Source organism: Hippichthys cyanospilos, chromosome 12, assembly GCF_059441005.1.
Source record: "Hippichthys cyanospilos isolate Australia breed blue-spotted pipefish chromosome 12, RoL_Hcya_1.0, whole genome shotgun sequence".
NCBI classification, from domain to species: domain Eukaryota; kingdom Metazoa; phylum Chordata; class Actinopteri; order Syngnathiformes; family Syngnathidae; genus Hippichthys; species Hippichthys cyanospilos.
Genome location: NC_142380.1, coordinates 10,884,743 through 10,909,390, shown reverse-complemented (window position 1 = coordinate 10,909,390; position 24,648 = coordinate 10,884,743). Strand labels below are relative to the sequence as shown.

General features: G+C 39.6%; 1 protein-coding gene across 7 annotated transcripts in view; it reads right to left on the bottom strand.

The window, feature by feature from the left end:
• LOC148414816 (receptor-type tyrosine-protein phosphatase F-like) overlaps window positions 1-24,648 on the bottom strand; it is a 197,389-nt gene that overhangs the window by 76,238 nt on the left and 96,503 nt on the right. For 5 of the 7 annotated variants that reach the window (XM_088428843.1, XM_088428841.1, XM_088428844.1 and 2 more), the window contains exons 5-6: window positions 12,441-12,629; window positions 6,063-6,173 (exon numbers count right to left, since the gene is read on the bottom strand). In XM_088428843.1, coding sequence (XP_088284969.1) covers window positions 6,063-6,173; window positions 12,441-12,629 — 300 coding nt within the window. Of the gene's footprint in view, window positions 1-6,062; window positions 6,174-11,159; window positions 11,178-12,440; window positions 12,630-24,648 lie in introns of all 7 variants that reach the window. The other 2 variants (XM_088428839.1, XM_088428840.1) reach the window with 1 other exon arrangement.

Below are 24,648 nucleotides of genomic sequence, written 5' to 3'. Positions count from 1 at the left end.
CAAATAGTCAAAAAAGCAAATAGCAAGTACAAACACTAGTGCCTTGTAAAAACATCAGTGAAGAGTCATAGAGCATAAGAATATCAAATCTTTATCTACAGTGCCAATGCTATCTCTAAACCGCCTCACTAACGCACAACCGACCCTTGCCCACACGGCCAAAGCCTTGCCCATAAAATACCCCTAATCCCTGACTGTTCATGCCAAACCACTGGCGACCTTTTTCATAGATTCACTTACAACATATCTAACCACAGCAATAAACCCTGAGCCCGACGTTTACCTATTCCATTAAACATAACCCTAACCTAAACCTAACTCATTCATAAACTATAAGGTTTAGCTCAACCTGGACCCTTACAATTGTTGTGTAGGCTGCGCATCATACATCTCTGCTTCTAATTATTAGTTGTTGTTGTTGCCTTAAAAAGGCAACTCTTGGAAACACGCATAATAGAGTTTTCAAATACAACAAATACAACAAACACAAAAACAAAAGCTTTAAGGGGGAAGGATTAAAAAAAAAAAAAAACTTTGTATGGTTAGGATTTGTACATGCAAGGAACTGGGAAGACAGAGAAACATTGCTAGACTGGGAACAGGACAAGGAGGACATTCTCAAGCAAGACATGCATGGGAGTTACATGGGAAAGATGCGGGAAGGAATCACTAATAGAATAAGGGAGGAGGAGGAAGACGAAGGAGCGTCTTAGTCTGATTTTCGCATTCCGACGCCAAAGCAACCGATTTGGTTGAGGACGAAAAAAATGACAAACTAGTTCTTGTCCACTGGTAGCCTTGTGACCACTGGTGTCACTCCTAGTCATTGAACAAGGGGAGAGTTTGTACAACATGCATCGGCGAATAATGCCCGGGGAGATGTGGGCCTAATGCAAGACCATTACGCTCAAAGTGTCTGTTATTCTGTCATGATAGCGCAGACTTAACAGCGTTAAGAGGAGACAGTCAATGGGCCCTGCGTATTTTGAACACTTAATGCCGTGAATAATTCATGATGTGCGGTTAAGTTTGGAGAGGTGCTGCGGAACTAAATGACTGGAGGGCAGGTAATTGTTATCGATTCCCCCGTCGAGTCTCTAACGCCGACGAGAGCCGCTCGCCTAGACGGCCGACGGGACTCTATCAAAACCACAAAATAAAGCCCTGTCTCCACACAGCCCTGGGTATCTATAAATTTAACGGCCTTTTCAAAGCGCCTGAGGATTGCAGAATGTGTTCCGTCAATCCAATCCATCGGGACGGGCAAACTGGCAGCGTCAGCGAACTACCCAGATGATTCCTCGCATGATGACGGCTGATCAGACAGTCTGTCAGCATGGTGCCAGTTCATTCCTGAACGCTGGACGGGTTGGCAGAGTCGCACTATTGAATCGCTTGTCAACTCTTGGACGTTTTTGAATGTTTTTATGGGACACAAAACAGGTATGGGACCATCACCCTGAGAACCGTGTTGGGTATTCTTTCTCAATGAAACTAACCCTAAAACACTTGACCAACCAGTTGGAACATAGACACATGATGAGCCAACAGACAGGAATGGAAAAGTATACTGCCTCTAAGGAGTAACACTACAACACAGATCGAATAATGCCTTTAGCAAACTGAATGGGAGCTCTTTGTGTATTTTTTGACAGTTGACAGAACCTGTTTTCTGAGGGAGTGGCTTTGGACTGCATGCGAGGAGAGGAGGAATATACGGGGGAAAAAAACATACGAACAAACAAACAAGGAAATTAAGAGATTCCCAATTCTGGGAAAAGGATTTCTGGGGTTCCTCATCAAGGTGACCTACAGTATAATCTGTGTCAAATTAAAAGGGCAGGCGGTGGGGTGGGGTGGAAAAGTCAAAGTGAACCAACCTTCGCGTTGATCTGTGTGCGGATGAAGTGATTTGGATGGAGGTGAGCAATGGAAATGAAGAATGGAGAGTAAGACAACGCACAGGTGAAAGACAATAGTGTTATGGAAAACAGGGCACAGATGCTACATGTACAGCGGTGAAGAAAACACTTTGTGTGTGAACTCATATATGCATTCATATATATATATATATATATATATATATATATATATATATATATATATATATATATATATGAATTTGCCTGAATTTTACTTAATTGTACTTCCTTGCGTCCTTTTAACACTGTTTGCGTTAATTTCTGTGTATTTTCACAATTGCAACAAGTAAACCATTTGAAAAAAAATAGAGCTGTTTCAAACGCATGTTTTTGAAAGAACATATGCAAACGGTTTCCTTCCCGACACACAGAATGAAGAGACTTTGGAAAAGAAAGAAATGAAAAGTGGGAATGCAGCACTTTATCCAAGTGACGTATGGGGATGTCACATGGATATATGAAAAGGGGCAGCTGCAGACAGGAGCTATTCTGCGCCGGACAAAGCGCTTGATAAATGAGGACGCTTGTCATTCCGCCCACGCTGATCAAGTCCTCCCTTTTCCAGTGACCCGCACCTGCAACACCTACGGAATGTTCGTAATGGACAGAGTCTGTACGCAAGGACAGGGAGCAAAAACAAGACGTCCCCTTCCTCCCTCCCGCCCTCATGCTGAAGCATGAAGACATCATTCCGCAGCGGCTATAAAATCTCAAGACAAGGGGTGGCGGCTGTGCTGCGGGTAGCAGAAACCCTCAGCCAGGAACAGCTTTGGGATATGTTAGTCACGTAATGGCGAGTGAAAACGTGTGTGGATGACCAAGAGAGACCTTTTGCGCCTTTCATTTATTTTATTTTCAAGCCATTTTGCCTGGGACGAATGAACGGAGGGAGATCGTTTATAATTGTCTGTTCATTAAATTAAAGCAAAAATAGCAAAGCTCCACAAGATTAAAATGTCTGTTTGAAAAATGCCATTTGTGATCCCACATTTAGCTTTACACAAACCAGATGGCACTGCTGTATCTTCTTCAAAGCATGCGTCAACATTTCACAGCATTTACTGTTCTATGAGGATGCCTCAGAATTTAAGAGTGAGAAGTGTTCCGCTACAGACATTGGATAAGGATATATTTCAAGCTTTTACATTTTTTTTTTTTAATTCCAGGTGACACTACACCCGCACCCATTCAGAGCTTGCAGAAAATTGAATAACTCATTTCCTGTAAAAGTCCCTTACTCCTGAGCCCAGCCAATGTCCAGCTAAAGGCTTTGCTAATTGTGATTTTTTTTATTTTTTGGCTTTTTCTCTGCCATGCCACCCCAGAAGAGTGACGCATACAGTATTAATGTTACCTAAAAGATTGTCTGTACAGTTTTACCGAATGATGGCAAACAGAGGTATCAAAATAAATCAACTGACTGAAAACCAATCAACTATCATATTAGTCAACTACTTCAATAGTCGAGTAATCGTTGAGACTTTTGTCTAACCTTTTTTTTTTTTAAACTGTCTTCATTTAAATTTTTAACGGCGCAAATCTGATTTACATAGTAATTATTATTACCTTTTGTAGTCCGTGATGAAAGCACACTGATGAAGCTGTGAGTTCAAAATAAGACATTTACAAAAATCCGGTTTTACTTTGAGAAACATACATGAAACCAATAATTGAATCAGTTCCAAGTTATTTGCTAGGCCAAACAGCAAACGCGCCAATGATCAACTGGTTACCAAACAGTAATAGAGGGGAAAAAAACAACAACAATTGAACAATTACTTTTTTCTTAAAAATACAATTATTCGATTAATCGATGCAATGACCACAATAAAAATTCATTGATAGTGACAGCCCTCCCAGGAATGGACTCATTTTTGATCAATATGTCTTTGCTCCACTTTTTAACTCTACAAACACTCCATTTTGCAACCAAAAGCTGTCATGTTTACAGTTTGGAGGCTAGATATACTAATCCCCTAAATCTCGCCTTTGGCGCGCAGGATAAAACCACACAAAGTACAGACCAGACTGGTGTCGTCGCTCATGTTTTGGACCCAATCAAAGCCCACCGACAGCAGGGCCCGTGGGTCCGACGCTCTACATCGTTGCGGTAACAAAGACGGAGTGAAAACAAGCCCATTTTCTGCCATCACAGACAACTTTTTAAAAGGTTACGCTCGGTTTGATTTCTATCAGTTTGAGTGCGTAGGGGTTTGGGGGAGGGGGGGTTTGACAGCTACCTGGGTGGTGTTAAGAGACCTACCGGAGCCAGAAGGGTGGGCCATGTTGGCGCCACGCCACGCAATCACTGTAATTACCTGCGAGAGGAAGCAAAGACAGAGTCTGCACCTGTGACAGTTGATTAATAGACGGACCTACATCCCTTTTTTAGCCCCCCCCCCCTCGTACCCCTCCTCCACATTTGAGTTAAGATTTAAGAGTAGAACCTGTCGAGGCTTGCTGTGTTCCATCAAGCAATTTGGATGGCACAGCTGCCCTTGAAAAGATAATGCAAGTCCCTCGCCAGGCAGATATTTTGTTGTAGTTTCACTTTTCTCACGCGCCATTTAGAACAGTTGATGCCTTTACTTTAGCAACTGTACAGACAATGTTTTAGGTAAACATGAAGGTTCCCAACTTGATATGCTGCATTGCATGTTAAGTCAAATATTGAGCCTAACTCTTGCTAACTTGTCTTGATGCATATTTATTAGGGCTGGGCAATAAATCAAATTAAATGCATTTTAAACATTGACAATTTAAAAATGAGCCAATATTAAGTTGAAACCAAGTTGCTAATTATGTAATTGTGGCATTCAAACAAGCTATGAATAGCTATTTTGTTGTACAAGCTATGAATGTCAAGTTCATGTTAAAATGGATTTAAAATCAGTATACTGTACATTATTGTCTGACCATTTTGCACTGGATTTATTTTTGAATGAATCAAACCTTAATCTTTGTTGGGGGTTTATTACTTTGATTACAATCAAAATAATTCAGAATGACTACAACAAAACAAAACAAAAAAGCAGCCCTGGTTATAATAATCCAACTAAACACAATGTGGATCACAATGCTACGACTAAAAGGATAAAAGGATAGCCAATATTGCACTTTTTAATCGATTTTTTAAAGGGCAATTATTTTTGTTTGCAATACATTCTATTGTATCCCACCAATCTAAAGACACCAATCTGATTAATACTGTGTTTGTTGAATATGAATTTGGGCAAAAAAGCCACCCGTTTTTTAATCAATCTCAGGCAGCAACCATTTCGTCACTTGTTGTTGACTGAAAATGATACTACAGTTTCTCAGAGATCAGGTAACGACCAATCAGGCTCACTTGTTTTCTGAGTTAGGTCACGTTACTTTCGCAAGCTAATGCAGCTTTTTTCCCCATCAATTCTGCCAATTTTTTGAATATCACTGCAACATTCTTGTCGCAAATAGACATGAAAACTAAAAAGCCCATGAGGAGTCAGTTCTTTAATGCTTGCTGAAATGAAAACCCAAAAGTGCAGCATGTTAGGGCTTTTGTTGGTCATTTTGTGACTATGACACGGAGGATAAATGTACTCGAGGCTACTTCTATATTTGCTTGGTACAGAGTAGTGAGATGTTAAAAGTGTGTGTGTCTTTGGCCTCACACTTTCCCTTCATCCCTCTCTCGCTGCATACTAACAACTGAAGCTGCTATGCCGTTTCATGTACATCAGACATGCTAGTCTTATCCATTGGGGCTGACCTGCACACTACTCCCTCTGCTTTACCGGCTTGTTTTTTTTTTAGGCTTTGTTGTCTTTTTTTTCCCTCCTACTGCAGCAGGGCTTGCAGGGTTGCCCTTAGCCTGCCCTGCATTAGTCCGCTCACGGAGGCACCGAAACAAAATCCCGCCAATCCTGTTCCGAGAGCCTCGCGATGCAGTCAAAATAAGAAATTTGAGACAGGGCCTTTCTGTGTGGAAGTTCAGCTTTAAATGCAGTTGTTTGCATAGAGGCCGCTGCACCTGGAGGTGGAGGTTAGGTAATAGAAATGCATGAACAAGCCACAAAAGACAGAAATAGAGGTACAAAAATAGACAGGTTAGACACCAAACGAGATGAAATGTGAGTTGGTGGACTTGGTGGACTTTACCTCGTACGTAGAGGTTGGCGGGAGCCGAGTAACGGGTGCCGGCACTGTTGGTGGCGATGCATTCGTATTTGCCCTGGTCGGACTCCTCGCTGTTCTCAATTTGCAGAGCTCCTGCAGTGTCGAGCGGAAGGAAGAAAGAATTGAGCCGCAAATGGAACTTGGCATAAAAGCTCAGCGACTATCGAGTCGGCTAAAAACTCGATATGATTCTACGTCTTGGTCATGTTGAAAGTCTGGTGTCCTAATGGATGCCTAATGGTAATAATAAAATCACAAAATTAAGTTATCTCTTTAAATCCTTGAGACATATTTTTATGTCTTTTTAAGACAATTCCAGGTACTCAATTCAACTGTTTGGCTAAAGGGCGAAAACATGGCTAGTAGTAAATGAATGAAGTACTAAAGTAATCAATCACTTGAACTAATTAAGTATTAAACTTTAGGTGCAAAGTAATAGTGTAATCAGTTAAGGTAGGATATTAAGTATTTGTTTATTTTAGTAACTACCTAAATTAAGTACTAAAGGATGGAAGTTAATAACTTCCGTACTGTAGTATCTGAAGTAATTGATTAGTAGTTTAGGACATAAAGGAATCAATAATTTTGGTATTTAATGAGTTACTGTAGGTATTTGATTATTTCAGCACTAAATTACCAACAGATATTGAATAATATTGTGCTTAAATACCCCAAAAAATGCAAATGAATTAAAGAGTTAAGCATTATCTCCATCAAAAAATGCTGTCAAATACCCATAGATGCCTAAATTGGTGTTTCAGACTACAAATTCTACTCATTTATTTATTAGACTGATGATCATTACATTTGATAAAATCACATTCAAGTCGCATGTGTGCGTTTAATGTTCTTTACCAGAGGGATACCATATTTAATGGACTTTTTTTGTTGACCATGTGTCAACATGGCTCGCCCAGGGTAGCCATGACACTGGCAGATGGCTTTGGTTATAGCTTTTAACAGTAGCACTTTAGAGTAAAAATGTAAAATGAATAAATAAATAAATAAATCACAAAAAGCTTAAGACATGCTGTGATCATTCGGACACATCACATACAGAACAATCGCGAGCCCCTTTCACACCGGCTGTACTGTACAAGGAGGCTTTTTCCTGGATCATTGTCATGTGTAAGGTATGGTTGCAAGATGAGGCCGCTGAAGTCGGGCCGCGAATTTGCTGCCGTCTGTTGTTGTCTCAAAAGTGTAACAGAGGTGTGAAGTGTATAGGCTGTGGTAGGAAGTCCTGAACAGCATGTTGAGTTTAACATATGTGACTTAGATGACCACGCCTGATTTGTTTCGAAAGCAAGCGTTGCTATCCCAGATGTTGGCGTTGCCGGCCATATTCTTGTACAAAGTGTAATGTAAAAGGGCAGACTGATAAAGAGTATTGTGGGATGTCGGAAGTTTAATCCAAACCAAGATTTAGTTTAATCTAAACCAACTCGCTGCCCATGGAAACTTTGTGTCAAAAACATCAACTTATCTGGAAGTAGAACATGTCAGGGTAATAAAGTGGACAGTAGCAACTATTGTGTTTTTGTGTTTGTGACACATGAGACTAACTAGTAGGTGTGAGTCTGTTTTCATAAACAATATGAGACGTAGGGTGCAAAATGATTCAGGAATGGTTCAACTTCAAAGTGGAACGATTCAATTTGGTTCGGCTCAGTTTTTGTGAGTAATTTACATTCAGTTAATTATACTTGTCTGTACTGTGCAAATTCCTTCTAAGATATACCTTTACTTCTTTGGATGATGATTTGATATGTATCTCGGTACAAAAAATTTAAAAACGTAATGACTCGATTTGGTTCCATTCGATGCACTGACATATTTTATATTAATGTTAATCAAAATTTCTGGTGTAACCTATGTTTCGTTAAACATATACTAGCTACCCATGACAACAGGATGTTGGAAGCGGTTGTCCCTGTCCTGAATGCTGCTTGTGATTTTGCTAGACATCATATAACCTGAACACCAAAACAAAACAAGTAAGGGTAGAGCGGGTATCACTGCTCATGTCCGGTTTGCATTGAAAGCAAACGTTGACGTCCCAGACAATACTGACAACACCATGTCCCTCAACATCTATATGCTTAAGGCAACAGAAAAAGATTTGCATGAGTTTGTGAGAAGTCATGACCAACAATTAAATTTCATGATTGGAATCTCACTATCCACAAAATCTTTTGTCACAAACGACACGTCTAATCGTCTAGGTGTCTAAATTAACCAATGTGGACTGAGTAAAGGTACGTATGCAGTTTAACACCAGTGATACCTCCGTCGTCACGAGAAGGCGCTGGCGAATAAATGCCAGCTCTACTGTCACGTCCCCAAAAAAGGTGAAAGAGGCTGAGGCGTTGTCCCAAATGGCAGTTTGACAAACAACAGCAAACTTACCTGCCTCTCATGACTGACAACATACACTTAAAAACTTTCGGTGAGGAACACGTGTTTATGACAAGAACATATATGACACTTCCCAAACAGCACGACTAGCGTGAAAGTTAGCCAGCCAGTCGCACAGTTGGGAACAAGACAGAACAGTCGGCGTAAGATGATGTGTCAGGATACAATTTTATTCTTTTTTTTGCCCACATCATGCAGCATGAGATGGATGCGACAAACAAGGCTCACCACCCGGCAAACTGACTACCAAGGTGAGACTTCTCGGGTAGGAGGGAGTAGAGTGCTCAGATCTCACGACAGCGCATCCTCTATTCCGAGGTGGCGAACTTGCCGCCGTGCGACTATGTGCTGACATGCACCTGCATACTAATGACACTGTCACCAAACTGTCAATCTCACGTTGGGTAGGAAATAGCGCAGGCCGCCTGCAGGAACGAGGGCGCTTAAGTTGTCAGACCTGCGACACTCGAACCCCTCACTCTCCCTCCCTGGTTATTTTCAACTATTTGGATGATTGGTTCTCAAATTTGGCTCTGGGCATCCCTGGGGGTCTGTGAGGAGTAACCTAGTGGTCTGCCAGATAATTTACAATTAATCATTGTGTCATATCTTTTTTTTTTTTTTAGGTCTAGGTAAGCCTCCCCAACCACAGAAAAATACACTGCTTACAAAGGGTGGATCTAAAATACACAGGTCAACTTAATTTTACTTTTTCCAAAGTTTTGATCAACTGCTCAGTGCTTCTTGTGTTTTTTTCAAAGCTTGCTTTTTCTCACGAAAAGTAAAAGGCAAAATTCACTCCAGGCGTTTGATCCAAAGATCGACCAAAATATTTCCAAGGATGCCTCATGCTATGCTGTGACTCTTCTAAGTCTCTTTCTTAAAACCTTTGAGCATTCTTAAAGGAATATTAAACTTATTTAGCCAATTTAAGAAGGAAAAAGTTAAAATTTTGTCCACTATGAAAACACATTTTCAACTGACATCAGGTGCTTAAGGCTCAGGTAATGACCAATGACAAGTCACCTGACTTAGGTCTTGTGACATTCTGTCATTGGTTGCTACTAGAGTCCTAAGCACATGTGTAAGCATGTTAATCAGACATAAAAATATGTAGTAATCAAATTAATATAGATAAAAAAAGCACGACTTTTCCAGTTGACAGCAAATGACAAAATGTGCAATCAAGGATTTTAGTTGTACATGAAAAATGATTGTTTAACTACAGGCAAAATATTAACAATTTACTTCTAAAAATTGCCATATAAGTTTAGAAGCCCTTTGATAATGTAAATGTTAGACTGAATATTTGAAGAAGTTTGCAATTCATGAAGAACATTTCAGATTGTAATTGTATTCTTTCAATCCACGACTAGCATTTGAGATATCTGTAAAGTCATTCTTGCGAATGGATGGGGATTGTCATTCCAGCTTCCGACAATTCATTTGCAGATTGGTGCTTTGTGAACAGCGTGATGAAGAGGACCGTTAAAATACCAATTCTTGTTCGACTAGAATTTTTTTTTGATAAAGACAAACTTCTGTCGTGGATTTCGGCCTTGTTAGAGAACAGCAAGTCGTGCAATTGGTACTGAAACAGTAGAGTCAGACAATTGCAGTAAAATGTTTGTGAGGGCAACTAAAGCTTACCGGTGAAATTCTAAGGTCATTTTATATCACCTGAATGCCCAATATTCCTAATCTTTGATAAGAAAACTGGCAAATCTTGCTTTGCCATGTAGCAGAGGTAATGCAAGGCCTCAAAAGTTTCCAGAGTTCCACATGGCATCTCCATCTAAATGGCACTAAGACTATACTTGGGTCCTTTGAAAAGTTCTCCTCCACCGAAAAAGTTTGAAAATCCCTTTTAGAGTGTACCTTCCACAAGGTCAAGGCGCTATTTGTAAAAGGAGTCTCCTTAGCAGTGTAGAGACAAATACTTAATAGTATTTACCTCTGCGTTTAAATCAAGATTCTTCGCAAGGTATAGGCGAACGGGGATGTTAGCTGCACGAAGTGCATGCTAATCCGGCCTCAATTTACATTTCAAGACATGTAATGGCAACAAAAACCTCAAGTGGCAAAATCGACCTTCCTTTTAAAATCCTCCCAGCTTTGGCCCAATGCCACGAGGTCAAGACGTGGTCGGCTAAAAGTCAGCGTTTACGGCGTGAGAGTTGATTGCCTGCTAGGTCGCGTGGGCCTTTGAAAGGCGTGACTGGCCTGTTGAATGACGTGGAAGCAGCAAATTAGAATGATTTGACTGGCTATTAAATGGCTCTTAAAACGGTGGTTGCGAACCAAAAGTGGGTCACGGACAGCTAGTAAATACATTTTAAAAAATTGCATAACGGGTACGTCATTACGTTATTGTACAATAACTATGGATTGCGTTGAATTCGGTTTCTGAGGACACGCACGCGGTAACACCTTGGCAAATGTCGAGGACAAAGGCTGGTGAACATTGTGTGTAAAACGCAACCACAGCAGACAGACCAGGTGCTCTCCAGACAAAGGGAGAAAGTGGAAGAGGCGTCAATGAACCTGAAGTGGTGGTGACGTTGGGTAGAGCGAGGTGGCTGATGCAAAGGCTCTGTATGCATGAGATGTGATGATACAGTACATGTTTTTTTGTTGTTCTTGTAACATCATCGTCCTTACCTCTAATTGGCGTACCACCTATGTAGGAGTCATTTTGAGGCAGACAGGGGTTGAGAGATTTAGTTAGTAATCCACTTAATCATCAGTGGGAGAGAAGAAAACAAAAGGCAAATAAAACACACGGCTTTCTGGCAGGCCGCAGATAAGGAATAAACAGATTAGAAGCTATGTGATAAAGTACACCGTACTGGGTGCAGCGGAAAACGTAACGTTCCCGGACACAGTGCGTTCTGTTAATAAACAGGCAGAAACCTCACGCATCGCTTGTCTTTGTGTTCCATTTTTGTTATATATCTCGTCATATGGCTAGCAGTAAATCCTGATGCGTCAGCAGATGTCTGTGAAATTGTGGGCTGTGGTAATAGGAAGGGGGTGGATAAAAAGAGTTGTTAGTCCGAGGGCATATCAGCGTGTTTCCAGGCACCCCCTCACTGTCTCACTCGAGAAAGAAAACCAATTAAAAGTTTTGTTGCTTGACTAAATGGAGGAACATATGATATGACAGTAGTTTTTAACTTCGGCTTGTAAGTATGTTACTGGCTTTATTTGTGAGAGGAAAAAAAGTGGAGCTACTAATAGGGTTTTAACATAGGTTCTTGACTATATTTTTTCATATCAAGTATTTCACACAAACTTTGTCAAAGTTGCTGGAGGACGATGTCGTGAGAATCCTACACGCATATATATATATATATATATATATATATATATATATATATATATATATATATATATATATATATATATATATATATATATATATATATATGAATCGGCCTTGACTGTTATTCAGCAATAGTATATTATAGTAAGTAATATTTTCAACACCACAAAACGTTTCCATAATCAGTATGATCTGTTTTTTATTATTATTATTCATTGATAATTGTTTTTAATAATGAACGTTTGCCACTAGCTACAAGAGTTACAATGTCTACGATTGGCCACAATACTTCCAGTCTTTTGGTAATGATTTGGGAAACTGGGCAAGTTGCATACCAATTGCTTGTTTTTGCATTGACATTACTTCAATACAGAAGTAGCTATGCATGAACTTAAAATTATTAAAACTTAACTTATTAAAAAAATTGTTCAGTTTCTGTTCCTGAACTTGTTTTGCTAGAATATTACTGTACAAAGATATATATTTTCAAGTACAAATAAAAAAAAAAGGTAATACGTGATCGTTGTTCAATAAACATATGCCTTACAATAATACTTTACAAATTTGTGAATAAATAGTATTTAAAAATAAACAGAAAAAAAGCTGTAAGAGTGTACCTGAGTGGAGCTGTCTGATGCGACCGTTACTGCTGCTAATATCCACTGGCAGCATGTCTTTGAACCAGGTGATCTCCGGGTCGGGGTTTCCGCTGGCCGCACACAACATTGTGGCGGTCCTGGTCCGCTCTACCACCTTGAGCTGGGGGCCCATGTCGATGGTGGGGAAACCGTGGGGGATCTGGTTCTCTGCAGAAGATCACACGGGGGTTTTTGTTAGGAAAGCCAGTTAGAAAGGGGGGGGAATGGACGTCGAGAGGCCTCTCAGCAGGTTTGAGAGCTTCAAGGATGGCAGGCTCGCATGAACATTAAGTGCAGGATGAAGATGTCTTCAGCATACAAAAAAGTAACATTGGCATAGAAATGACACCAAAAGCTTGACTTTAGAATACACCACCAGCCTTCTGGGTTTTCTACATTATTAGGAGCTGTCGAGTTTATTCATATGGTAGTTGTTTTTATGACTTTGTGGCAGGTGTGACCACATGTGAGCAAGACAAATAAGGGCTTTAGCTTTGCGAATTGTTTTGTGTCTGTTTTTCATTTTCTCTTCATTTCTTATCTTTTTAATAAATGGCAGAATGAACACATTGGATACGGCCACATGCTTCCCATACTCTGTTCATTTCTGTTGTACGGTGGTTTTGCTTACCACCAGAACTTTATGGATCATGTGTGTGTGTGTGTGTATATATATATATATATATATATATATATATATATATATATATATATATATATATATATATATATATATATATATATGATACATCAAATATATATATGATACATGAAGATTGTGTCCATTTTGCAAATGTGTAACACAATTGAGCAATACTTTTTTTCATGTTCTGATTAATTTGCCCTTAATTTGAAAGAAGAACTGTTTGGTTCCTGTCACAGCATTAAAAAGCATCGATGTAACCCTTGAAGTGCCTTCACGTAACCCCATGGGTACCTGTACCCCAATTTGAAAAAAATGCTGCCTTGTGATATGCCCAGGTAGTGTCTACTCGCATTTGACGATGGGAAATGATTGGTTCTGTTGAATGACACTGTGTAAGGAGGCAATTACTAATTATAATAGACTGTTCATTCAAGTGGTGACATGGAGTGATCAGATTCATGATGATGCTCAGGCATTGACTTTGCGGATTATTTTGAGTTATGTTCATTTAACTGTGCATGGTGGCAGTTTGAATATAAAGTGACAGCAGGCTCTATCGCAATGAATTTAGAACACGATTGGGTTGGGGCTTTGTGGATTAGTGAGTCCTTCTGTCCATTCCTATTGGACAAGGTGTGGCACATATTAACATATAACAATGGCAAAGATACTGTGTATCGTATCGCCTCCAGCATTGAAATGATTCCAACATCCTACGCACCAGCATCTGCTTTACACATGGAAATATTTGTATTCATGCTGGAGCGTTTTGGCGAGTTGAGCCCTTTTCGTTCTCAACGTCAACAGGGGATATTTTAGAGCAAACAATGTTGTACCGCCGCCCATATAATATTTATGATTAAGATTATTGGCGAGTGTTTCCGGCCGGTGAAAAATGCAAACGGAGATATTACATGAGCCGGCGGTGCAGTCATATCGGGAGAGCCAAACGGGGAGGGAATAAATCATAATGGCTTATACATGAACCCGATGCTTTTTCACCCTGTTTGCTTGGCAGATGAGCGGCAAAATTCACTGTCCCGTGATTTGCACTGAAAATTCAGTCCCATTGAACCAGAAGAGAGACATATTCTTTTTTACTCTGTTAAAAAATAACGCTGGTTTGGGACACCATTTTAAAATCCTAATTCAGGCTGTAACACGAATTTGAAACCTTACCTGCGCCTTGACACCGTACTTTAAAACATTAAAGGGACAATGTGTATGATTTAGACCGTTTTTCATTAAAAGGAATACATTGAATGATTATAAATTCTTAACGACCAACAGTAAGTTTTAAATAGAATCATAGGTCTAGTTATCATTCAAATTTTTACATGGGGGACGTGGGACTAGGCTGCCATGTTTGTTATCGCTACTGACAACTGTAAATGCAGCACCTCCTGCTGCCCGTAATGAAAACCGGTCTAAATCTTACACATTGTCCCTTTAAGGCAAGTGGGCTTTAAATCCTTATATGTAACTCCAGCCCATTATTGAATCCCTAACCAAGGCTTGGAAACCAACATTTAAAATTCTAATTTCAAACCCTGACGCTGTTTATCTGTTTATCCCTGTTTATCTGAGCCAGTTTATCTTAATTGGTTTTGGGTAGAATGCAAACGCACATGTAAACGTTTACAGCTTTAATGAGGCAAATCTGCAGGCTAATAGTGTGAAAAAATTGGCAGTATTTACAAATTTACAATACTTAAAAAATAACACAGATTTTGTCACAAGTAGCTGAACATTTTGCATATCCCTCGGATTTGATTGGAAAAAAATGTGAAAGTTGTCTGAATATGAGAAATTGACAAGCTATTGTGGAAGATTTGAGGGCTGCTTGCTTTCCCAACTCCTGCAGCTGGTCTGTCTGCCAACTTGTCATTCCAGGCAAGACAAAGAGGAGCCTTTGTTCACGTCCTCTTTCATTGCCTGGGACGCCAGAGAAGGCAGGCAATGCTTGGAGGGAAGCCAATGAATCGAATCAAACATGCGGCTTGATGTTTCTTGAGATAAGCAAGACTTTTTAAGTAAAAGCCCCGTCTTGAAACCCTGACCTTTGCTTGAAACAGTGATTTAGAACCCTAACTCTGACTTTAAACCTTGGAAGTTTAATTTGAAACTTTTACCCTTGTTTAATGCCCCGCTTTGAACTACAACCGCTAGCTTGAACGACTGATTTGAAATTTTAAGCCTTGCTTGAAATACTAAACTTTGATTTAATCTCAACTTTGCTTGAAAGCCCATTCCTGTCTATTTTTTCTAAATATTAAAACTTAACCCAGTCTAAAAATCCAGAATAAAAACCTTAACAAAGGCTTGAATTTAGATTTTATACAAAATCCACTCAGCTCGATTAGATCATTAGATATTTTTTTATGCAAAATTCATGATCAGCTGTAAGGTCATAATTTTCCAATAAGTGACATAATTAATCAGATGCACATAGTAAAAGATGATGTGGACATTCTATGCTGCAATTATTTATAATTCAAGGTTTGACAGTATCATTGAAATGACTGCATCATTTCTTAAATGATTTTTCAATAGTTTAACTAATTGAGGAATTGAATTTTTATCAATGTGTTGGGGAAAGTTTTTTTTTTTTTTTTTTTTTTTTTTTTAGCATTTACTATTTTATTTCCCCAGCGCATTTGAGGGTGGGCCTTACAGTAGTTAAACAAGTTGTTTACAACATTTTATGACTTGATTGCTCGATGGTTATTTATTTATTTTTTGTGTGTGCGTACGATTGACTCCAAAACCCTGAACAGATAATTCTTACCTGAAATGTAAGTCTTTTTTTTTGGTTCCGTGATTTTATCCTTATTTACAATGTATGCACATGTATGTGAGTAATGTGTGCACAAATTAATTTGGAGTTTGTTTATTATTTTATTTTGTGTTGTTTTATTTCGTGGACATGCTGAAGTTTTGTACTGTGTTGATTACAGACCTTTTTGCTATCTGCTCTGTATGAATATTTGTTATTTCATTAATATTCGCCTGCGATGATAGTTGTGGAGTTACTTCCTCCCACTTAATGAGATTCTATTTAATAGGAAGGCAGCAGACATGTTTAACATGGCTTCACCATTATAGGGACAAGTGATAGGGAAAACCACTTTTGATGCTTAAGCAATCAGCACACCCGTGACAGCATTTACATTCGCAACCGTGTGGCTTTCGTGCATCACACAAAATTATAAAACAAGACATGCCGTCTTTCAATGAAGCCAGGGCGGGCGAATATCCTCCATTATTTGTTTTTGTGCTTCCTGCAGCACAGGCTTGACTTTCCACTTTCGGGCTGCGTGGTGACGTCATGGCCCAGAATGCCTCAGTTGGAATACAGAGGCCGAAAGAAAGCGTATCGTATTTTTTGTATAATCTTCAATATCGATTTAGTGACGTTTTGAGTCGATTTAAAACGTAGAAAATGAGCATTCCAATTCTTATGTGAAATCATTTTTTGGGCACACCCCAACTTTATAGCTGATCGACCTCAATAAATGGACCGTAGACTACAAAAATGATTTGTGGCCCATTAGGACTTGTATTTGTAGTACCGGTGTCAAGCTTGGTGGAGAAACACAAGCAGACACTAGCTAACATATCAAAATGTCATTTGTGCATGCGCATTTTTGCTATTAAACTAACAAAGCAGAGCAGACATTTCCAGCAAACACCGTAGGCAACAGTGAGAAGAAGGGAGCCTAAGCACATAAATATAGAAACATATGACACAAGTGGGTGATGTAAAGTTGGCTCAAGTCGAGATCACAGTGAAGGCTGTTGGGTGTCGGGGGGGTTACTGCATTAGAATATTAGCGGGGTGGAGCAAGGGGCCAGCCACATTCCTAAAATGGTAATTAGTCCAATTAAGAAGGCATGAGGCAGTCCTAAATACTGTGGCAAAGAGGTATAAGGCAGGTGCGAGAAAGTGGAAATAAGCAAGAAGGAGAGCAAGGAGAAGGGGGTGGGCACTGGGGAGGGTTTGCATGCCAACCTCCTGCCAGCTCCAATTACCAGTGCGAGCGGAGCGTGGCGACGAGGGCGATGGCTCTAATCAGAGCCCCGCTGAAATAGACCCGTCCTCGTCCTACTGTCCCGGTGGGAGGGCCGCTGGATGGCAATACCACGCTAATGTCAGCCAGCCTTGCTTCTCCCAATAGCGCCCCCCATCAACCCCAAACATCTCGACGGGGGAAAACTGGTAACAAGGAAGCCCTGACATGCACTTGTGCCTCATTTTCATGTGGCCATGCTTTCTCATTACTCGTTTCAATCTGCAGTGCGGAAGGCAGACAAATGTGCTGCTATGAATGTTTAACGTGTAGGCAGACGAACAGACGCCTCCTATGGATTATACGTGGTTGTGAAACATGTGAGGGAAGCAAGCATATGTCTGCGAATATTCATGAGGAAAATAATTCAGTGCATTCTGCATCAATTGTTCAAGGAGACATAATGACATTTTTTTTCCCAATTAAAACCGTTCGCAAGTGTTCCCAACATGTTAAAGAATAGTGAATACAATTTGAGGAATTGAAAGTTTGAAATTTTATCACTCTGTTTTGTCCTTCCCAAAATAAAATGGTGGTGATTTGCCTTAGACTTTTTTCTGGCTATGTTGATTATGCTTGGGACCGGTTTCGTGTAACATCCTACAGCCTTGTAGCATTTTTAATTGTGAGTTAAAGTTTGAGATACAACGGCATATGGGCAGTGAACACAATTCACTTCACAAACAGCAGCAGTTTGGCAGGTCGTATGCAGTGAAAAGAGGCTTCATCCATTTTATGCCAGTTCCAGTTGAAGTTTACTGTCAAACTAAACAAGAAACAAAGAGGATAGCACATGTGCTTGGAAAAAAAAAAAAAGACAACTTTGGCTTCGATGAGCTCGATGCTAACAAAATACCAAACACCACAGAAAGGCAACCAAATAGCATTGCTAGCCTTGGTGTTATGAAAAACACACTGAAATACAAATGATGCATCTACACATGTAGATAGACAGTAGAAATATGCTAATTTAATGCAACATTGACTATTATTAGTACAATTTTGGCATGATTGAGTTATACTGGCCCCTAGTGGCCACGTTGCAAAATTAAGTTCCTCATTGCTAAAGTTTTGCTTGTTGTCAAGTGAGTTGAGTTGGCATCCACACAGCTCCAAAATTTGCCTGCAAGTATTGGAAAAACGAGTGCTAATACATGGAAAAACGCAAGTAGGGACACAAAAGCATGTCCGCGTAATGCAAAAAAAAAAAAAAAAGAAAAAAAGTTGGTGATTCGCATACTATTCAACTAGCCCAACTGTGACATCACAATCTGCAAAAAAAACATCTGTACAACTAACATTTATAAAAGAGATTAAAGGAAATAGTGAAACCGCTGGCTGCATTGTAAAGAGCAAACATTCATCATGCCATGTTCGATTAGGATAAAAAGCTTTCTGACTCCGGAGAATGAGAAGGCACTCTCTCCGTCTGATGTGTTTTATTAAGCCCACTTTTTTTTATTTTAATCAATAGCAAGTCTCACACTAAAGTCTTTTATTATTCATCTGTTATGAAAAAAAAAACGAAATAGCACTAAAGGTGTTGTCTGTTCTCCAATTGGGCTTGAATCAATATGGCACTGAAAGCCACACGAGTCATCTGGAGGGGAAGAAAAAGCAAGAGAAAGCCCTGCGGCTGTTTTCTGACGGGAGAATTACAGAGGCAAGACATTTGCATGTGCCTGAAACAGAGGCGAGGTATCAACACGGAAGGGATGGAGATGGGGAGGTAGGATGCAAAACAAAGTTCAGCAAGTTCAACTGAAAAACCTTCTTGACTGATTAGTTGCTCGTCAATATGTTTCACAAATGGAAGACGGAACTTTTCTTTTCATAAAAAGTTCCTATGAAAAATGTTTCCTGTAATGTCAATTTGAAAAAGAAAAAAAAATGGCTTTTTAATGGAAAATAAATTGTTTTTAAACATCTGATTCATTGATTAAAAATAATTGACAGATTTATTATTTTAAATGTTGAATTGGTCCTCAAGGGTGGGTGTCCTGGATGTTTTCCAGTTTTCTCTCTCGAACACACCTGATTCAAATGATAAGGGTCAATGTCAAGCTTCTGAAGCGTACTGATGAGCTAATCATTTGAATCAGGTGTGTTGGGAGAGGAAACTGCGAAACGTGCATGGTCAGACTTGCCCACTTCTGCTTAAAATAATCTTTAGTTAAAGCCTGACTCCACCATGAAACTATTTTTGCATTATCACCAAAACCTGGGCTAAAGTGTTGTGTGAATAAAACATAACATAAAATATTCATTAGGGATAAGAGAAATAATTTGAGATAAATTTACTGGTCACACATACGCAACGGGATGAAAAAAATTGATGTGCTGTATCAAACGTTTTGAGAAAAATCTCACCCTTTTGACAAAATGTTTTTATTTGGATGATTTGTTGCCTTTTGTACATGCAAGAAACTTGATGAACTGCCACCTGAAAATGGCCAAAACGATTCCAAATTTGCAGGTTCAAAACAAAATGGAAATCTTCCTTTGTGCTTTGCAGAATCGTTATTTTTAAAGACATTTTTTTTTTAAAGACATTTTTTAGAGTCATGCTGTTAAGTGAAACTGGTTCAAACTTGCACCAAAACCTACAAAAGTGTGGCTGAGGTAATTTAGAAGCTTTGGCATGTGCAAATACAAAAAATGACAACACTCTGAAACTGGGCCACTGCTAAAAATGGCAAAGAAACAAAGTTGTTGCCGCTAATAGGCTAGCATTCACGCCAGGAATTCAGGATTTCTGCATATCGGGCTTGTAAAACATCCAAACGACTCTCATGTGCTCTACCGTGAAGACCATGGGAAGGAGCCCCTCATTTGATTTCAAGAAACATCTCCAAGGTCTCCTGATGCTACACGGCCGTTAAATGATCAGAATCTCTGTGGGAAAAGGTGACCGGAATGAAAAACGTGAACAATGGACAAATTCTTTGCACGGGCTGGCCTGAAAGCTCCCATTCACCACTTTCTAAGAGGCAGATAAGTGTGTTTATGACACTCAACCGCAGTGGAGGGAAGAGGGGGGCAACAACGTAACCCAAGACGAGGAGACGACATACGCGTCTTGTCAAGCCTCGCACGACATTTCCAGGTGTTGAAAAAGTTGCTATGGTGCATCAAACAAACATTTCGCGCACGCCACGACACACCTCTATGTAACAGAGCGTCGCAAAAACAATGTCACAGCCAAAGAAATAAAAAAAACAAAAAAAACACTGCCACCGCTGCTTTTTAACACACCCAAAACAAGATGTAGTAGCTGTTAGTGTGCTGTTTACCCAGAATAAAATGACTGTAATGCATTTCTGTGACCTTTGCAACATTATACTTTTTTGTCTGGCTGAGCAGAACATTTGCTCTTATTTTCCCGCCTGTGAGCACATAATCAATAACAGTCATCTAATTTCTCCCCCTCAACCCGACCCAAGTCCTTCTTCTTTTTCCTGCTATTTTATCATCTTCATCTCTTCCACTTTTCTATTTCTCTCTTTCGTGCAATCTGATATCATACTTCCACTGCCATCAGCGTGATCTACGGCCCTGCCAGAAACCACGCGTCTCTTATTTATGCCGGGCCGCACTCTTTCCTACGTAACCCTGGCCTCCGACCCGGCATGACAAACCCACGGGTGGTTCTCTGAAATGCGCGCGGTTGTTGACCGAATCACCTTGTCTTGTGTCGACAAACAATATACCCGCGCTTGCTTGTATCCCTTCGCAGGATCTTTCTAGTCTGCGGGGTGTGTCTGTGACCGTGGTTCTCAAATTTTATCAATGATGTAGCCACTGGGAAACATTTTTTTAGCCAAGTACCCATTAACCATTGCTAAGCATTAAAAACATAAGGCTCAAAACAGTGTTATGCCATCCATATCTGATTGATTCAACTTTGGAACTCTATTTATGGTTGCATATTTTATCCAGGAACTTCAGAAGAGAGATTGTGGAACAATTTCTTTTATTTCTTCTGGAAAATTGTCACTAATGGCAATGTACATCCAAATAAGCCTTAACAAAATGAAGGCATGCAATATTTTGCAAAGGGGTCACTATTACACGATTTAGCAGTTAGTTACTTTATAGTCCAATAAATTTGCTCTAAATTTGAAAAATTTGAAAAATGAACTGTTCCTGTCAGAGCATTCAAAAGCATTAAATTCCTAATATCTGCAAAAATCTCACGTGTCGTCTGAAGTGCATTTACATAACCCAAAGAGTACTTGAAGCCTAATTTGAGAACTGCTGGTCTAACAGTGAGGTTTTCTTAAATACGGTTAGCCTAACAGCATGAATACCCAAGTAACTTTTAACCTACTGACACAATATCTACATAAACCTATTTGCTAAAAGTTGAATATTCTGAAGAATAATATGATCAAGCTTTTACATGCATTGTTTGGAAAGTAAAAAATCGGAACAAATACAGCCAGATTTTTTTTTTTATGTTTGTACCAGGTCTATGATGGGGACAATTTTTAACTGCCTTTTTGGTGTTACACCAGTTCATTTCCTCTGATAGGCACGAGCAAACATTTCAATAGCTCCTTGCAATTAACTTGATTCATAACTTCACAGTGCCACTTTGCCAAATTGCAGATCTCTGTACTGCCATCAATAGTGTATTTGCTGTTGTTACTGTCACTCATCATCATTTGCACATCTGTACAACTGCATTACAGTTCACACAATGCTTAGTTCTGTGTTTACGTCCTAAATGTCAATTTTGTCAGCGACCTTGCTTCAACACTAGAATGGCTCCAACTACCACATTCATGCTGTTTATTATTATCATTACTTTATTTATTTTTTTTTTTTTACAAAGTTGGCCAATAAAAATTAAATTAATTATGTTTCTGATGACTGTTGGTGTATCACAAATAGTTGATTATGGATCCTAAAACTGTCAAAAAAAGATACAGAACAGTCATTAATGGTTTTCATTCTAAAAAAGTTTATACCAATCGGGGGTGTTTTAGCATACACACGTGAGAACGCTGGAAACGGTACCGCTTTTGCCTTGATTTCAGCCAGGAGAAACCCTGGAGGAGTTTGTTGGATTAGAAACTATGATGTACACACATTTACTGCTCTATTCAAACGCTTTGGAGACGGAAATAAACAAACCACAGTGTGACTAATGAGACTTGATTGTCGCTCCTGGAGTCACAGGATAAAAAGGACAAGGGTCCAAAAACCAGGAGAGTGGAACGGTCTGCTCGAGCAGAGCAACACGTTTGTAAACAAACGAATGAATCAATCATCTCCGCGCCTCAAATTAATCATTGGCGGAGCTTCGCCGTGACACGCTAAGTGTAATTACGGGCGGATAGGAGCGACTTTTATGAGTTTGGAGAGTGAATGGTGGTGGGTTGACTTAATTAAAATGTTCGGCTTCTGTGACAGGCTTTATTCATTCCCTCGGCCAGACATAATGAATAATACGCAGTCCATGTCAACAGTGTCAACTTTGATTATAGCAGAGGAGTTCAAAAACAACCTGCAAATGATTCCCCAAAAGAGGTAATTGCATCCGTGTATTGGGCAACAGCTCAGGTGGCTCGGAGAGGGACGATGAAAACATGACCTTCAAGCAAAAAATGCTGCAAAAAGATCTCATTTCAGTATCAATTTCATTTCAGTGAAATCATCCTGATCCCGGTCTTGATTTCAGACTGCGCCCACATTTGCATCATCTTAGCGTTCCTCACATTTCTTCTAACGGGTTGAGTGATGAGCAGTTATTATAGTTTGTTTTGTAGCAAGCTAACTGAACATGCTGCCAAGCACTGCCCACACGCTTTGACAACACTCAGTTTCTTGGAAATTTACCCTTTACCCATCTGTCTAGTATACATGATACAAATATGGTGGAATATAAAGCAAATTTTAAGTTAAATGAAAGAGTCCTGAAAATGGCCAAAATTAAGATAAAATGGCTGCCTTCAAGCAGGTTCTATTTTTGTTTTTGTGCGTATGGTAGACAGGCCAGATGTCATGTTTTACCTGTAGGTGTAGCTTGTGTGTGTGTGTGTGTGTGTGTGTGTGTGTACCCCCATATGTGGGGCAAGTGAGTGAAATATACTGTAACGGAAACAAGAAAAGCAGCAGGCGACGTTCTGGCTTCCAACTGACGGACGTCAAGCACAACCAAGCTGCTTGCAAAGTTTGTCAGTGTCATGTCTTCAACCCAAGCCACCGCAAATTTTTGGAGAGGCTTTCTTGATGGCCAAGTTGTTAGTGGATTGTTTTTTGTTTTTTTCATATTGTGAATTTTATGGGGTGTATCCAGATTAGATCATTACTGGATTTTTACCAGTTTTTTTTAATTGCCGTTCTTCTTTTACTTCTTACATCGTTATTATTATTATTATTATTATTAATGTGGTGGTAGTAGTAGTAGTAGTAGTAGTAGTAGTAGTAGTAGTAGTAGTAGTAGTAGTAGTAGTATTGGTAGTAGTAGTAATGGTAGTAGTAGTAGTAGTTGCTTTAGTTTTAGTAGCACCAGTAGTATATTTTGTTTTACTTGTCATAACTATTTGTGGTACTTTTCGGTTATGCTTGAACTTGAGTTTTTATTGTAGAAAAAAATAAAAAATAAAATGCTTTAGTATTCAAAAAAACTTGTGATTATGACAATTGTGATATTATTTTTCCACAATTGTTTTACATGTCTTACAGGGGATAAATACATCAAAATTAGAATTAAACATAGATAAATACAAACAATTTAAATGTTTCCTGCATATGAGAAAGCGAAGTTGTAATGCTGTGTATAAAGGACATTTTCGTTATTTCTAATACATTCTTAATAAAGTTGTCATGTTGTAACAAGTGAATGAAAACAAATAGAACCAACCTGCATTATTAGTGCTACATACGGGCAATGGGCTAGTTATATTTATTTATTTATTTAGGTTCCGTGTGGGGGGGGGGCAACCACAGCCATACCATGAGTGACAGTGTTCAAAATACCATTCTTATCTTCTAAATGAGTAAACAGAGAAGCATTAAGTGTGACACTGCAAGTGTTTAGAAGTAGGTCAAACTCAGATGAGATCATGTTTGCTTAGTCAGCCATGCCTTGCAGCAGGGTATGAACGCAATGCCCTCAGAAACAACAGTGAGCACCGCAGGTATACATAGAGTGAACGATTACAATCCCCAACTAACAACACCTCGGAGAAAGAGACAAGCTGTCAGGTGATGCGATGTGCAACCTCTACCTTCGGTGGTCCGGTGGATACGCCATGAGTGCTGGGGGGGGGGTAGAAAGAGGGTCATGGTGAAAGGCCTCTCATTAGCCAGTTCATGGCGCGCAGGTATGAGGACTCCAGCGCAGACGTGCGCTAAGACCCATCTATCCATTGCTAGTCAGGGCGAGCGGGGAGCCGTAGACTCATTGGCCCACAAAGCCATGAGGTGGACATTGCAGTTTAATGGTGGGGTCACGGCTCTG